The 16360-nt window shown below is 42.1% G+C and overlaps 2 protein-coding genes across 3 annotated transcripts; both read right to left on the minus strand.

The window, feature by feature from the left end:
• Positions 1-1354: 1354 nt before the first annotated feature.
• Positions 1355-6942, minus strand: tmem168b (transmembrane protein 168b). Its single transcript, XM_046393034.1, has 4 exons — positions 4877-6942; positions 4082-4224; positions 3360-3634; positions 1355-2866 (listed from the first exon to the last, which is right to left on the minus strand). Exons 1-4 carry the CDS (start codon positions 6011-6013, stop codon positions 2319-2321), a joined length of 2103 nt encoding a protein of 700 aa, XP_046248990.1. The 5' UTR covers positions 6014-6942; the 3' UTR covers positions 1355-2318.
• A 220-nt stretch (positions 6943-7162) lies between these two features.
• Positions 7163-14240, minus strand: bmt2 (base methyltransferase of 25S rRNA 2 homolog). Of its 2 annotated transcripts, none has more exons than XM_046393037.1 (5): positions 13986-14240; positions 10821-10962; positions 10540-10668; positions 9969-10083; positions 7163-9653 (listed from the first exon to the last, which is right to left on the minus strand). In XM_046393037.1, the coding sequence occupies exons 1-5, from the start codon at positions 14143-14145 to the stop codon at positions 9021-9023; spliced, it is 1179 nt and encodes a 392-aa protein (XP_046248993.1). In that variant the 5' UTR covers positions 14146-14240; the 3' UTR covers positions 7163-9020. The 2 variants fall into 2 exon arrangements, with proteins under 2 accessions (XP_046248993.1, XP_046248994.1); XM_046393038.1 differs by lacking the exon at positions 13986-14240 and adding an exon at positions 11125-11922.
• Positions 14241-16360: the final 2120 nt, after the last annotated feature.

Consider the following 16360-nt stretch of genomic DNA (forward strand, 5'->3'; position numbering starts at 1 on the left):
CACTATAGCAAATCTTCTTGTGAATGTAGGCCAGCAGAATCTGCTGTTCCACCAAGAGGGTCTGGTCGTCATTTTTGTGTTTATTTTGCCATAAAGCCCAAACTTTAAGTTTGTCATTTCTGTAAGGATCATTCTTAGGCGTATTTAACTTTCTGCATTTTTCACCCTCTTTTTTGAATATGGAAACTCCTGCACAAATTTCAAATCCTAAAAACAATGTTTAGCAGATGTGTCAAAGTTTGTACTTGTTATCCTGTGATGTGCTAATTCAGTCGCTTACGAACTTGGTAGAAGTTCAGGAAGTTTGCTTTTCTTCTCCTTTTGTGAAGTGAATTCTGGGTGTGGGCGGGGGACTCACTGTGTACTTGTGTCCATGCCTTGGATTGGTCGAAATGCTTTCGTTTGAAATCACTGAAGATTTAAACTAAATTAAGTCATGAATTTGCACATCAGTTCTGAAATCAAAAAACAGTGAATTCGGAAGCTGAACTCATAAATGAGCTGTGGATCAAAATAGCAACCATGTGTTTGAGGGTTGAGTGTAGTATCACTTGCAGCCACATGGGGGTGGTAGATGTTCTCTTATTGACTCGGCCCCGTGTTTGTCTCCTAGACAATAAGTCATTGCGAACTTGCTGTCAAGGCCATTTTCAACTTGGTTTCTGTATACATGTTAAAGGTCATAAACTGAAATATGCTGCTGCACCACATAATTTTATAACGTTTTCAATAAAATCAACTGAAAACCTGAAGGAAGTTTGCTTGATGTTAATGAATCGTGCCCCAAATGAGGCAAGAATCGGTTTACTTTTAAAGAGCAATTCAGCTATTGTGGTTCTCGCGGTTATGCTGCAGGTTGGCAATGAATCCTAACTGTGGTGACTTCATAATAATAATAATAATTCACTCCCTACAGTTAAACGCTTGCTGTTGGAGAGAAGCTGCGTCCATGCCAGGTTAATCGGTGAACACTTTCTGTCGCTACACAGAGAAACGCTCCAGCAACAAGACCAACAGGTTAGACAGGCACATCAAGCAGATGACATCGTCTTGAAACCCTGTTACACTGTTGAGTTTCAGACATTGTGCCACATCCTATCCCGACAGCAACAATCTGAAAATTAACCTTATTAAATTTTATTTTGGCAACATATACTAATTTATTAACATTTTCAGCATCACTGGGCAACTACCTGACTGATTAATTTAAAAGTCTCTGCATTTGTTTAATCTCCAGCAAAGGATCCACATAAAGTGGTCTACTTCTTTATGTGGATCCCTTGTGCTTGTTTTGAATGGAACATTAGACAGATCATCTTCCCACGTCTGGCACATTAAATTCATGATTTGACAGTGAGGTCTCACTTCTCCTTTATTGCATAGTTTCAACCATTTTTCACTTTTTTCTTACAAGTCCTTCTGCAAACACATGAAACTGATTAGAATAAACCTGCATTGCCCAGTAAACTCCAAAAAACCCCAGGAAGGAAATGGATCTCATGTGACGCATTTCATTCCTGGCATTTATGATGACATAAATACTGCAGTTCTCTCATATCTCTGCTTGTAGTGCATTTATCAGTACAGTTTGTCTTTTTAAAATCTTTCTGGACTCCCTGAAGCAGCTGGAGTGTGTTTCAACCGATTCCTCAAAGCTTTACAAAATGCTGCTACAACAGAAACACAGCAGTGAATTAAATATATTCAAAGCTTGGAGCGTACAAATACACAGTGGAGTACATTAGGGTGTAAAAGGAATCATTTCACAATGTAAGACAGGAACATAATAACATTTTGAGCTCTAGAAACTGAATATTATTGATGCCTGAGATCTTCCTCTGTAAATGTACCACGGCCACTTTGGTTTAAGTTTAAAAGGATCAGCTTGGGGAGCTGAATGTTATTTGGTTGTTTCAAAGGCACAAAACGAATGTTCTTAAAATGGTGGAAGGTGGAATCAGAATCATTACAGCAAATATAATGTAAATAAAAAAAAATGTGCAAAATAGTATCATTGTGCTCAGTCACATTCTATGCTGTGACATGTCTGTTTGACTAGGATGTTAGGATCTTTAAATCAAAAGCCAAAAACTTTCATTAATCAAAGAATTTGCAAACAATCTAAAAACTGGTTCTAAGAAGACATTTGAAATTGCACCAGTAACTAAGTGATTCGTTTTTCAGTAACTAACAAGATACTGGTTAGTGACGAGTTTATAATCCAATAGCTGCCTATTGTCAGGGTCAAAAGAATGTTGCGTATAAAAGATTCTGTCTGAAATATATTTTGAAAATAAAAATAGCCCTTAGTCACATTTCTATGATCGGACCAGTTTGAAGCCTTGGCCGGTGTCCAGTATAGCTGGTGGAAACCAGTTGAGTTTGACTCTCTTGAGACATCGCAGGCAGGCGCCGCAGAGCCACAGCAGGTTCAGGCCGCCGCACCACAGGGCCAACTGAACCACCGGGTACGTCATCCGGGGGAAATACATTCGCCAGTGGTTGGTCACATCACTTTCTGTCGGCAGGTGCAGCGTGTAGTCACTCCAGTGTTTGGAGATGCCATAAGCAGCGTAAACTGCCCTGGGCCTTTCCCCCCACCGGATGTTGCTGTTTGAGTTGCAGTTGTACTCCACCCACTGCGAGGTGAAGTCTCCGAGCTGCGGGGGGTCCTGCTGCTCGACGTCCGTAACCCGAGCGAGCGTCGCGCCCTGTATGGCCACGTACAGACCCTCCACCCTCCTTACCTCCTTCACCCACGGCAACGAGTTGTCGCAGTCGAGCACCAAGATGAGGCGCGAACAAAAGTTGCTGTTCTTCTCCCTCCACCACTCCAAGATCTGATCAAGACGAAGAGTGTCTCCTCCTGACGATGAACACAGAAACCAGCTGATTATTAATCACACTCACACCTAAACTGAGGATGGGAAGAGTAAGATGAAGATTATCAGATTACTAAAAACTAAACTGGCATTAAGTGGTATGTTAGATTCAAAAAGTGGCCACAGAGTAATTATGAAAATGGCAGATGTTCTTTATCTCACTCACTGGGACTTTTTATCCATGCATTTTCTATACTGCTTATAGGGTCGTGGGGGAGCTGGAGCCTATCCCAGCTGACTACGGGCGAGAGGCAGGGTACACCCTGGACTGGTTGCCAGTCACAAAGACAGACAACCACACACTCTCACACTCACACCTAGGGGCAATATAGAGTAGCACTGGGTCTTTTTAAATTAGTGCTTAATTCGATATCCATAAACACCAGCTTCATTAAGTCTTGACAGTTAAAATTATGATCACACTCATTATACAATTACTAATCAGAATTACTTCAGCGTGGTGCCCCCCCTCCTCACCTGCCAGCGCCCACTCCCCTGAGCGGTGACTGTGACCGCTGTAGAAGATCACGTAGGTGTCGTGACGAGGCCCGTCTGCTGTGCGAAGCTCCAGGAAGGATTTGATCTTGGCCTGCAAAGCCTCCAGGGTCAACCCGCTGGTGGAATAGTCGCAGCCAAAATTCTCAATCAGGTGGTGGGCGAAGAAGCGCTGCACGCTGTTCAACATGCTCGTCGAGCGCCTGTTCAGCTCCTGCACCTGGTCTGGAGGCAGGAGCATGGGCTGCCCATCAGGGCTGCAAAGCAGACACATCTCTTTAGGTCAGTCATTCAGCACAGGTCAGGGGACATCTACTGAGTCATTTCCTAACCTGTAGTTTATGCACACCTGAGACTAAGAACGACTAAGATGTAACCTTTAATATTCCATATTAGATCCCTACTTTCAATGCCTTGGTTTTAAATGTTTAGCCAAAGCTTATTACAGGAAGGTACTATTTGCCTGCTTGCAAACTTTTAATTTTATGGCCATTTAAACATCAATTACCCTCCGTGCACAAAAAACAGCTATGTTAGGGTATTGTACAGCAAATAGGAGGAGTAATACAAATACTTATTTAAAGGTGGGGAAGATTTTAATATTTTCATCTCTTACAACTCATCATCAAAACAACTCATCAAATCATCACACCACAACCTATAAAGTCTACCTAAATTTGGTGGGTAATTGTTTCCTTCCATACCTGCAGTAGTTGGTAGGGATGACCACTGCGTAGCCCACACACGTTCCTCCCAGGCTGTTCCCGAGCTCGTGGAAAAGCCCGTGGAACAAAGACTCCAGAGGCAGGACGAGCAGAAACAGGCTCACAAAGATACTGCTGGAGGCCTGTAGAGCATATTCACATTCAGGTACGTTCTTACTGTGAAACAGCAAATCTGGATTAAAGGTGAGACAGGAGAAATCTATAACAAAAATGAATCCATGCAGTACTGTTCAATTGAGGGGACTGGATTCAAAACATTAACGGAACTGAGCAATTCAGCACATCTTTAGAAAAAGTGAATTTAAGAAAGACCATCCTAAGGTCCAAACAAGTGATTCTAAACTCGCTGTTCAGGACACCCAAAGGGATTTGCAAGACAAGTCTGAGGGGTTGATAAACAGGCAGGAAAATCAGGAAAAATCTACTTCCACAACACACAATTATATTTATATTCCTGGCTATTCTTAAGTATTTATGTTTTTCCTTGTAACCAGTGATGAGGGGTCAAGAGTAAAGAAAAATAAAATACCCACACAGTGCTATTCTTTTACTCTATATACCCCATCGATCATAAATGTGCACCATTGACTGGATCATTGGAACTGCAAATGGCTTTTGTCTTAGGATGTGGTGGTAGAAATACTTTCACAACAATGTAAAAAGAAAAAAGTACTAGGAACTAAACAGCAGTATATAATTTGTGTTGGATGCACTAAGCTCTGTGATGGTCAGCTGATCTGGTGTGGCATATAAAAGATGTATGTCTGCACCTACCTGCCAACAAAGAGCAGCAACAGCAACAGTTGACACCAGCGTGAAAAGCACCAGGCGTTCAGAGATGAGGCAGAAATGTCTCATGCCCTTTGAGGCCATGATCTTGTCCAACCCGTTGCCACCTGACCCCTGGGACAAGCACACCCTCTGGCAGTCACTGAGCTTGGTGTGAAAGCCCCACACTGTGATGACAAAAACCATGTGGCAAATAGTCCAGAAGAGCACACAGACCACGAAACTTGGGATCATCAGGTACCACTGATCCAGGTCCGTCAATTTCCGACCGGCCAGAATGATGAAGGTCACCTCCACCGCCAGCAGTGGCAAGAGGGACAGCCGGCGCCACAGGCCCCGCCACACCAGGAAATGCTGCCAGCGCTCGGTCACAGAGAGACCACTGAAGTAGACATCCAGCAGGGGGTCGCAGATGAGCTGGCTGAAAAAGCAGGCGAGGGCGAACGGGTTGGTGGTGATGTTCAGGGACTTGAAGAGCACCACGGCGGTGATGACAGCGAAGCAGACCAAGTTGGGAAGCGCAAGAAGAGCCTTCATCCGGAGGGCAACCATGACCGTGGCCAGCGCCACCACCAGCACCATCACGCTCATGGACTTCTGGAAGAGCAGTGCCGCGCTGGCGGTGGCAAAGCCCGCCAGCTCCAGCCGCTCCGCCGAGGTGAGGAAGGCAGGACGGTACCTGGTACACCCAAACAGACGGTCCAGCAGCGCCCAGAGCGTCCTCAGAACCACGCTGGAAAGCAGCAGGTAGTTGGACGCACGCTCCTTCGAGTCGTTCTTCAGGGCAGGACTGTTGAGAAAACACAGCAGCCCCAGCAAAAACCCGAACCACGGATGTAGTAGACTGAGGCTGACCCTCTCCATGCTGAAGTAGTAGTACATTATACTTGCTATTCCGAGGACAATCAGAGCCAAAACAAAAATGACAAGAAGAATGGTCTCCGCTGTCCTCTCCCACCGCGCATAGAGCCCCAGACACAGGGCGACCAGCAGGTTGAGACCGGACAGGTAGCCCAGACACCTGACAGACGACCACATGCTCACCTCACCGTTGACCTCCTCCAGACGGGTCATTGCTGCATGAAGGCAGTGGCTGACACAGTAGCGTAGAAAACGACACATTTTGATAAGAAAGATTAACTATCCAGGCCAAAAAACAGGTACTCTAAAGAGAGTTGGTCGGATAAACGTCCGCTATGACATGAAAAATCTCGCCGACACCAAAACCTGAGCTAAAAGTTTTGCTAGCTAACTTGTTGACAGTGGCTAACATTAGCTTAGCTACTAGCGATGTAGGCGATACATCTTTGCATCTGTCAACGTTAGCGCGGGTTTACATCTTCACAGTCTTTGCGTTATCTTCATCTGATGTCCGATGCGGTTTTGAAAGGTCTAAGATTAAGCGCCCTCAAACCAGCTGTCAGCAGAGCGACCGGCATATCAGTTCAAAAAGTTTGGTCCCGTCAAAAGTTTTGAGTCAGTTGACAGCCGCCATGATTACAGCTTCGGCTACGGCAAGTGCTAAGGGTCAAAATTACTTTACCGGCGTTTGTAGGTCTGCTCTTCACTGAGTCACTTTGGTTTCCATAGTGAATTTAGGATGTCTTTAACTGAAAAAAATTAGATTCATGGTTCCGTTATGAGCTTATTTACTTCTCTTTTTTTTTACATGTCAACAATGAACGTTTACACTGAGGAATGCGTTTCAGCTGAACAACTCGCTTTGTTTCTGTCCGTGTTGCACATTTGAAGGGCACATTTGAGTTATTTTTGCCTACTGCTGTAGCAATAATTACTGTACAAGGCCTATTCTGTGCCCAAAATGTACGTCAAAAGTCTGTTTCACAATTTAACCCTTCATTCCTGAGGGGAAAAAAGAAACTTATTCTTCTAACTCTTCTATTATGTGTAATGTACAGTAACACTACGTGTAATAAAGTATTCCTGGCTCACGATATAGGCCCCAACTTTACTCATGTTTTCATCCACTACTCATGTTGATAAATATAAACCTGCTATATTATCTCCTGAGTCACAACAGCCTCTTAATAGCAGTACACAAAGCAATATATTGAATGTGTGAATTCAGAAGTACAATAATAATAATTAAAAAAAAAAACAAAACACACACACAGGCACCTTTCTATTACATTCATTTATAAAAGAGAAATACAACCATACTAGAAGCACACATTGTTCTGCATTGTTGAAAAAGTCAATAATGAAGATGAACCATCTCATGCAAATGGATCAAAAGAAACACTGGAAGACAAATGCACCTATTAATCACAAAGCACACTTCTTCAAAGTCTGAGTATGTGTGATACTGTGAAATGTTTTTTTTTCTTCTATGAAAACAGAGGAGATATCAGCAGAGAGATGAGCATTAACTGGGCAATGACATGGGAATGGCGACAATGCACTGAATTACACGAACACTGGAAATGTTTCTTCTTATTCATTAATATGACAAAGGAGTACTGGACCTTTGTATGTACTGTTTGACCAAAGAAGCCTGATATTGTTTTGTTAAAAAGGTAAGAATTTCATGTTCCCCAGGGCCATGAAAGTCCGCTTGCAACAGTAAATGTGAACAAAGAAGGCACCTTAGACTCACTGGTACTATGTTATGGGCCCATCATATTGGTTGTAAAACTGTCATCATAGGAAAATAATTAAATTTTGTGACACCCTTTGGGATCAATGATAAAGTGCCACTGACAAAAAAAAAACAAAAACAAAAAAACAAAATACAAAACATCAATGCAAACTCATTCTTTCATTCACACCGACAAACCCAAACACACCCACACATTTAGCCTGCTGCTCAGGGACAGGCACAAACACACACTAACATTTCATCTGGTAGTGTCTTTATATGAACCTCCCCCTGCAGGATACAGCATCTTCAGATCGGGTCTCGCTTGCCATTACTAAAATCTACAGTTTCTCACCTTGTCAGGGGTTTCAGTATGACAAAACAGTAAGTTAGTGCAAATCTCTTCCGTCGAGGTGAATTTTCTGACTGTGAGGTTTTTGGAGGCAGAGTACTAATTGTATTTTCACATCAAAGTTAGAAAATGGCATCAAAGGATACTGGTGCTGTAAAGTTCGTTTGATATGGATCACTGACTAGCAGTGTTGTACTATTTCTCTGCTTGAGAACAAAAAGGTACTGGAAATCTAACGGGAGATCATTCTGAATTAATATTTGTGAGAACAACGAGAGGAGGAAAAAAAGTGTAATACCTACTTTAAAAACACTCGTACCTTGTTACACAATGAGTCAACACAGTTACAGTTTCACATTAGTAAACCTAGTAATACTCCTACCATATGGTTCTGAAAATGTTTAAAATGCTACAAATACCACTTCCTTGTAAAAGATACACGATTCTTTCAGAGGATGCCAAATCAAAGCGGCATTGCCACACTTAACACTGGACAACACCAATGTTTTGACTGTTGAGAATATATATTTCAAAACAATGATTTTCTTTTTTTTTTGTCTTGGAAAACTAAATGCACAAGATCAGAAAATCTAGCTGCATGACTGTGACAGAAGCAAGCATACCAGTCCAGTTATTCCATCTCAGTCTTTCCAGTGCAATCAAACTCCTGTCTCACTGCTCATGTTACCATGTCTTTTTATTATTTTCTTTTTTTTTTTTTTTTGTACTAAGCAGCCTGCCACACTAGCTTATTCAAACAGAGACTGAGTACAGAATGTAGACAAGCTGACTTTTGTTATTGAGAGCTGATTGGAAGATGGGATGGAAATCAAGGAGAAGGGAGTTCAGATATCTTAAGGGCATTCGCTTTCCAACTCTTAAAAAACCTAGATATTTATCAAAATATATCCATCTTAGTGTGTGGTATCTGTACATGTGTGCATGTATGCGTGTGTGTGTGTGTGTGTGTGTGCACTCTCAGAGGAGTGTGGATATGAGAAAATAATCTGTAAACTTCTCTCTTTCACACTGTGCAAACTGCATTATTTGGGGATAGGGAGCAGAAGTGGGAGAAGAATGCAGCAGGTTAAATTTGGCAGCGCAGCAGTTGAAGGGGAGGTGAGAGTCACATAGAGAAAAAGAGAGGGTGGGGGTGGGGTTGGGGCAGCTGGTTTAGCCTAGCTCTGAAGCAGGATGGGGTCTTCGAGCTCGTGGAAGCCAGGCACCGAGCTGCCTTGGCTCTCCCCAGAATCTGAATCATAGGGCGTGTCAGGCAGCTCTGTGAAGCTCCAAGCCAGCTGGTCATCCTCAAACTCAGAGCGCGCCTGCACGGGTACGTCAGCACACTCTTCCTCCTCATTGGAGTGGAAGTCCTGCGGGATGTAGAGCATCTCTGGGTAGTTGCGTGACACCAGGTCGCTGGTGGTGGCCAGACACACCTTACGAAAGGCAATGAGATGCATGTGGGAATACTTGACGTATTTGTAGCGCTTGAAGCCCAGCGACTCCACTGCGACGCGCCAGCTGCGCATCATCAGGGCATGGCGGTTTTGGTGGGAGGAGTCGGGTGTGATGATGAGCAGCAGGCCGTGCAGCTCCAGCAGCTCGTGGGCCTTCTTACAGCAGATCCAGCGCTGGTACGGTGAGGGGAAGTAGGACAGGAGCAGGGAGAAGACGACCACGTGGAAAAGCTGGGCAGGCAGACTGTCGATGGGATTGTGGAGTTGGCGGAGGAAGGCCTCTACTGCGTCACCTGCCAGCTGGAGAGGCTGCTGGAGCTGAAGGTTGAGGAAGTCACACTTGTACACGCTCTGAAGGAGAGAAAACAGGCAGAAATTCAACACTTTCAAATGGTTCAAATCTTTTGCTCTTCGTGAACTGTCTTTGTTATTCCATGTATGTGGTTTCTCTACTTGCAGCTGCAGAACACAAGACGCTTTGTGTTGTTCTTTCTGCTGAGTTTGTTCACTTCTGTGTAACCACAACACTGATACTCCAGCATGAGTCATTTCTGCCAGCACCAAGCCTCCAGACAGGAAAAAACTCATGCATTTTATTTAGGTCAACAAGAATTTAAAACATGTTACTGTCAACAAAAGATGAGCAGGATAAACAAGCACTCGTACCTCAACAGCAGGCACTATGTCAATACCAACTGTGAGGAATTCATCAAACTTCAAGAAAGGGTTGAAGCAGCTTCCCACGTCAAGAAGGCGCATTTTCCCCAGCTGAGAGATTGAACTAGAACACAAATGTGGAAGAAGTGTCAATGGCTGTAGCTTACTTATTGTCAAACCAGCACGTACCCCAAAAAATCTTACTGTAATTATTTTTCTAGGTAATAGGAGAGCGTTTAGTTGCTCTTGCAGTTTTTGATTCTATCCATAAAACAAGCACACTGTTATCCCATAATGAAAGAATCTGAGGTGTTACTCATGGTTGTAAAATTTAAATCATTTGGGTATATTGGCAAGACAAAAGCAAAACATCAGAGGCAGGGCCTGACATGGAAATTTCATCTTCTGTCAACATAAAACAGTCAAGTAGGTTGATTTCTTGTATAGCAACTGCAAAAAACAGTACACTATAAAGAGTGGAAAGTTCATACTTAATACACTAAGCATGCAGCATGAAATTAGGAAGCAGATGATTCGAGGGTCAACATTTATGGTAGGAGAAGTTCTTACTCCACCTTACCTGGGGATGGTGCTGTATGGCTGGGCACTTACAGATGCTGCAGTCAGACCCATGGCATGTGTGGTACTTTTCTCATCCTTTTCTAACATTCTTTTCATCCCGCCATCCAAAAAGTATTCCTGACAGACACTGCGGGAGTAGAATCAAAATATTACTGTGAAACAGCCAGCAACAAGCCCCCAAAAGCACATCCTGCAGGTTTAGAGGAGTAGGACTTGGCTGTCATGAGGTTCGAAACTGCAGCTGAAAGAGCCTGGGGAGACGTTTAAAGTCGGTCGTACCTGCGGCACCACTCGATGCGTCCTTCTCCTTCGCATTTTTTCGTCCAGTGGTTGTCAGCGAGATTCTTCATGGCAAGGGCGTATTCACTCAGCGTCTGTTCATCCTCACAGTGTTCCCGCCAGATCTTGTCGAAGTCTCCCACTGAGAAAAAAATTTAAAAAATGAGGACAGAAGTAAAAACAAAAAAAAAGTAAATCACAAACCTCACAACACAGAAGAATCAACTGAGACTTTCGCAGTTAAGCTTCAGCTACTGACTCCGCCATCACCTTCTGCAGTAAACAGCACACATTCACAACCTACTTGCCAACTTTGGTCATCCCTTGTGGCCTCAAAATATGACAGAACTCCTTTGGAAAAAGGCTGCTGAAAAGGCTCAGGCCACATTTCCTGCAACACTGCCTACATGTTCACCCTTCGCTGCTAGCACAGAAGTGAAACTGTTTCTCTTAAAAAAAAAAAATCATCCTCAGATAGTCATTTCACAGTTAAAATAACATCCACAAAAGTTCCCTTCAGCCCATTTTCACTTGTGTAGAATGTTTATAGCCTGTAGCATAGGCAAACACACTGATAAGGGAGAAATCCCATGACCACAAGGAAAAACTCTATCAGATTTGCAGAACTGAAAGGACAACAAGAGGAGTGGTGGTAAACAGCAGCACTCTGGAAGCATGACCACTGTGATTCAATGCCAAGCCTACCAGATCATGCTTTACTTATTAACCAATCATGAGGTGCTGTTCTAGCCTCCAAAACAACCAGCTAGTCTCTCTTACTCTGAATATTTTCTGGTTTAACCTGAGGATTCAAAACATGACTTGATCTAACATCATTTTAAACACTCTATTGGCCTCATGTAGTGTTTTTAAGGAGAAACAGCTGGTACAAGTGAAAGTGGCCACATTTAACTCAATCTATAAATATGACTGAAACTCCTTTTTGCAGTTTTTGCAGTTCAAATCAGGAAAAGTGCTGTCATCTTTGAAAACTGCCACCAAGGCATTCGAGCAGGAGACAACCTGTACCATGGTATTTGAAACTTTTATATTCGCAAAGTCACACAAATTCTGCTACAATCACAAGATATTGAACACATGCCAAGTTTCTTTTGTCAGGATAATGATTTTACACCTGCAGTTTTGAATTTGCCTTTCTATGTTCCCTTCCTACACAGTCCATCAGGACTATGCATTTCCAAGGTAAGAGAAAATGATGGAGAGAGTGTGGCATCAAAAACAGCACAAAGCTTCTGTGTGGGTAAGCACTGTAGCAAGTTTTTAAACCCAGGGGCACTTCAGCGTTTGCTGGTCGGCACTTTAAACTCCAGTGGTCAACGTTCAAGCTCCTAGCTGGAATAAATCCCTTGGTCGATTTTGTGTTTGAGCACTCTGACTGACACTCAGACGTCGTACAGTATGTCAGTGCTGTGAAAGGGGATTTTCCAAACTTCCCATTTTACATCATGCTTTTATCCAGGCTGACTCAACAGAAAGGAAGACAGAGGGTTTTGCTCTCAGCACAGACAGCTTTTGATGAACACACAATGACTCTTATGGAAATCCAACCCTGGTGCAGCCTTTACAGCTTTGAAAGATCCATTGAGTCTTTTTATTTTTTTTTTGTTCCAGATACTGGAATACAAACATGACAGAATGAAGCTGCATTTAGTTGTCAATTATGGGCATTATAATTTAGCTATTTTGCAAATAGTTCCAGGTTGAGTTCTGAGTGCAGACAGATGGGGTGACTGAGAGCAGCTGAACTTAAATTTTTCGTCCGGGAGTCTCAGATACGTTATCATCTGCTAAGCGGTTACACGAGGGTATTTACTTCCCCAAATCACGAAAGCAGAAGAAAATACATTCTGTGGTAGCATCCAAATGATCAGTTTGCATCTTAACTTTATTTACGGGCAATAAAAAGTAAAAATAAAGTGTAAAAACTTGTGATGTCTGTGATGTCCTCTGCTGACAGATTTCCCATCCCATCAGATGGTGTCAAAGATGACTTTCTAGGAGACGTGAGATTGATTTACCGTCTATAAACATGTGCAAACTTTTCACTAAGATGCTGCCAAGCCTCCTGCCATACGAGGAATAGGAAAAGGAGCAGCAGCAGTGTGTCAACCAAACAAATGTTGCTTTACTGTTGATACTAGTGCTGTTGTCCCATAATTATCTCTGGTTGTATTTGGCCATTATGGACAATGTTTATGGATGCGATGCTAGACTTGTAGGGTTTCTGCATCAGCGTGAAGTACAAACTGACATTCCCACCAGGTGATTTTGTCTATGAGAGTTTTCTAAAATAATTTTCCATGGATTATACTCATATTGCACAATATACTACTTTAAGCATTAAGGTGTATTATGATAATTTAGCCATTCACCTGTTGTGTTGCCTCTGTACTATTTCCTGGCAAAAGATCAGACGTTGTTCTTTTAATTCATCACAAATGTCCCATCTCTACCTTGGCTCCCATGAGACAAGCCGTTTTAACCCTTCATGTCCTTCCTCATGGTTTGCCATATAATCAGCTCCTGAGTTTAGATCCACTCACAGAAACTCTAATCACATGTCCTCAAACCAACTGTGTGTTTGTTGTCTGCAAAAGTGTAAACCAGTGGATCTGTGAGGTATGAATATCAATACTCAGACCCCCAAAAAAACAAACAAACAAAAAAATTGGTGGTTAAAGTTGCACTAAATGTTTGTTCAGTCCACAGAGTTATCATCTTTTGGCTATAACAGTTACTGTCGACAGCTCTGTTAGTCATTAGTCATTAGTAACCTCTGAAGGCCTCGGTTGTCAGTAGAATGGCTTTATAAGGGGGATAATACATGTTTACACAAGTGATTTATAAACAGCGGGATCATTGCAGTGCATGTAATGTTATTGTTAAGTAGCTTTAAAGGCCTTGATTGCTGAATGCAACCCTCACTACTGCTGACTGCGGACAGTGTGCCTCCGTAACAGCTAGCTAACCAGCCGTAAAAACAGACCGGTTAGCTAGGACGGTTAACGTTAAAGTTAGCGAGCAGAATACGTTATCTCTACTGGGATTAGTGTGAAAGTGATTCAATTTTGAGCTAACATTAAGTGTTAGCCGTTCGACTGCAGGTCCACAGAGAGGCAGAGGGGCCCCACTAAGGCTGCTTACCCTCTCTGTATTTCCTGCGCAGTTTTCTGTGGACGTTTTTGACGACCCCGGACAGCTTCTCCTGCTCCATCTTGCATGGTGCTTCATCTGGAATCGGCACGTAAAACAGCTCCGGGTGATTTTCCGTCTCCCCTGTCTCGACATTGTCCCTGAGGTCCATAGCACCGCGCTGCCGATGCTGCCTCCCCCAGTTGCTTCCCCTTTTCTCAGCTGCAAACCGACCGGCGAACCGGTGCACCGACCAACAACGCGCAAGCTGATTGGTTAGCTTTGACAGACATGCTTCACAACTGACAGTCCATCGTCCAACCACAGGCCTGGAAGCGTACCTGGGCCTGCGTGCTTTCCATGGAGCGTTTAAGTGCACGCTGTAAATCCCACAACTGAAATTACAGCAACTCGCTAATGACATGACAGGAAAAGTAGCTTCTATGAAATGTGTTTTCGTGAATAATCTCAAAATTTATGCTTATATTTATACCAGTTTCTGGCTTTTTGAACAAACGGATTGTTAAAAAATGTCACGGATGCAACTTTATGTTTATTTTTGCTCTCACATTACTTACTAATTTTAGTTTTTAATTATATATATTTATTTCCATTTATCGCCTATATCAACACTTTAGCAACAACACTTTATATATTATGTGTATATATATATATATATATATATATATATATATATATATATGTGTGAATCTTTATTATCCATTTCACTTTTTTACTTATCTTATTTTTACTTTGATTCCAAAAATTTATGTTTGGAATCAGAGTATTTGTTATTTATTTATGTTTATGTTCAAATAAAACCTCACAATACATCTGGTCCTTGGCATTAGGTTATAACTTAATAATCTGGAATAAAGTTAAAAATGCAAAACAAAACATTTGTTTATTCAAACAAATATGTAAAGTCTGCTTATTTAAAGTATTGTTGAAGCCAGTTTATTTAAGTTAAGTAGTAAGTAGTAGTTAAGTAAGTACATTCATAACTCTATCAGTTACACTATAAACCTCACAAGTCAGTTAGGTTATCTGCTCGCACAGTAATTTAGTCTGAAAAATGTGCTCCTACAAACGTTTAGCACAACTTGCAAAGATTTGGCACAAATACAGCAGCACAGTAACAGCCTGAGCGAGTGAGAAAATCTGATTAGGCCCAGAAATAAGATGCTGTCTGCACAGTAGATTTGTGAGAATGTGACTAGACATGAGCATGATATTTTGTTTTGTTCAGAGGAGGGGATAGTGAGGAGAGGCCACTTGAAAATCCTTCCATGTGATACTATTCCAGAGACGATTCTGGGACTCAGTGAAGGTGAATGTTCATGAAGACAAAAAAGACCCCGTTAAAGGTTTCTCTTCAGTGTAAACTTCAGTGATAAAAGTGCAGCATCCTGTGTGAATGCACTTGTAGTCAAAATAAAGATAAACATTTTAAATTCAGTGTTAAAAAATAATTTGGCATTAAATCTAAATCCTACATTTTGACTTGACACTATGTAGACAGTGCCACCCAATGGTTCTTTAACTTTTGTGGATCTCATATTTCTGAGGACAGATCTCCACTATACTTATTCTTTTCCTCAAAACAATAAGATTGGTGGATCTCATTTTGAGACTGGGTTTGTCCTGATTTGCACTTGAATTGAGTGAAAAGTCAGGACACAGGCAGCTGTGTCCAAATCTTGTTTCTTTTTTTGCATAACCAGGCTGCTGTCAAATTCTTTCAAACCCCTTGACAGAACAAACTATTCCTCTCTTCCAAAAATAACACATAGCACATGATGGTAACATTGTTGTTTGTTTTTACTGAAGCTGCACATACGCCTGGTTGATGCACTGTGATAGCGCTGTGGATGGGATGTAATTACACCATTAAAAGACTAATATTAGTAGGTATTAATGGAGTAGCAGCATGTGAGGTCTTACATAGAGACTGTGTTAGTAAACAAGAAAAAAGTTCCTCACACTCTCTCATAGTAATTCTGTGCTATATGCTGAGTGGGTCAAATCATAGACCACTTATTTTTCATGTTAATATTTCAGTAAATAAACCTGGAAATATTTTGTACACTGCACATGTAAAATACTCTTTGGCTTTGATCCATGCACTTATGGTATAATTGATTAAACACTTCACTTGAGTAATGAAAGTCCTAGAAAGAGGTCAGAGAGGCATCTAATAGTGTGGAAAAGGAAAAGGAAAAGGGGGGGGGGGCTGCTGTATGCAGTAGCTATTAAACTCTGTAGTCATTATCAGAATATGCAGTCCAACAATTGTGTGTGTATGTGTGTGTGTGCGTGCTCTAATGATACATGGCCAAAATAAGCTCCACCTGCACAGCCAGTAAAAATTAATTATTACACTCGTG

This window comes from Scatophagus argus, chromosome 7, assembly GCF_020382885.2.
Source record: "Scatophagus argus isolate fScaArg1 chromosome 7, fScaArg1.pri, whole genome shotgun sequence".
Lineage (NCBI taxonomy): Eukaryota > Metazoa > Chordata > Actinopteri > Scatophagidae > Scatophagus > Scatophagus argus.

What these genes read in the sequence shown, in the direction of transcription:
- bmt2 (XM_046393037.1), bottom strand. Translation starts at nt 14,145, where the DNA reads ATGGACCTCAGGGACAATGTCGAGACAGGGGAGACGGAAAATCACCCG. An exon ending in GCGCAGGAAATACAGAGAGG is followed by an intron (nt 10,963 to 13,985) that starts GTAAGCAGCCTT and finishes TTTTTTTCTCAG; the next exon opens with TGGGAGACTTCGACAAGATC. An exon ending in CCATACAGCACCATCCCCAG is followed by an intron (nt 10,084 to 10,539) that starts GTAAGGTGGAGT and finishes TTTGTGTTCTAG; the next exon opens with TTCAATCTCTCAGCTGGGGA.
- tmem168b (XM_046393034.1), bottom strand. Translation starts at nt 6,013, where the DNA reads ATGTGTCGTTTTCTACGCTACTGTGTCAGCCACTGCCTTCATGCAGCA. An exon ending in ATCCCTACCAACTACTGCAG is followed by an intron (nt 3,635 to 4,081) that starts GTATGGAAGGAA and finishes TCTGCTTTGCAG; the next exon opens with CCCTGATGGGCAGCCCATGC. An exon ending in AGGGGAGTGGGCGCTGGCAG is followed by an intron (nt 2,867 to 3,359) that starts GTGAGGAGGGGG and finishes GTTCATCGTCAG; the next exon opens with GAGGAGACACTCTTCGTCTT.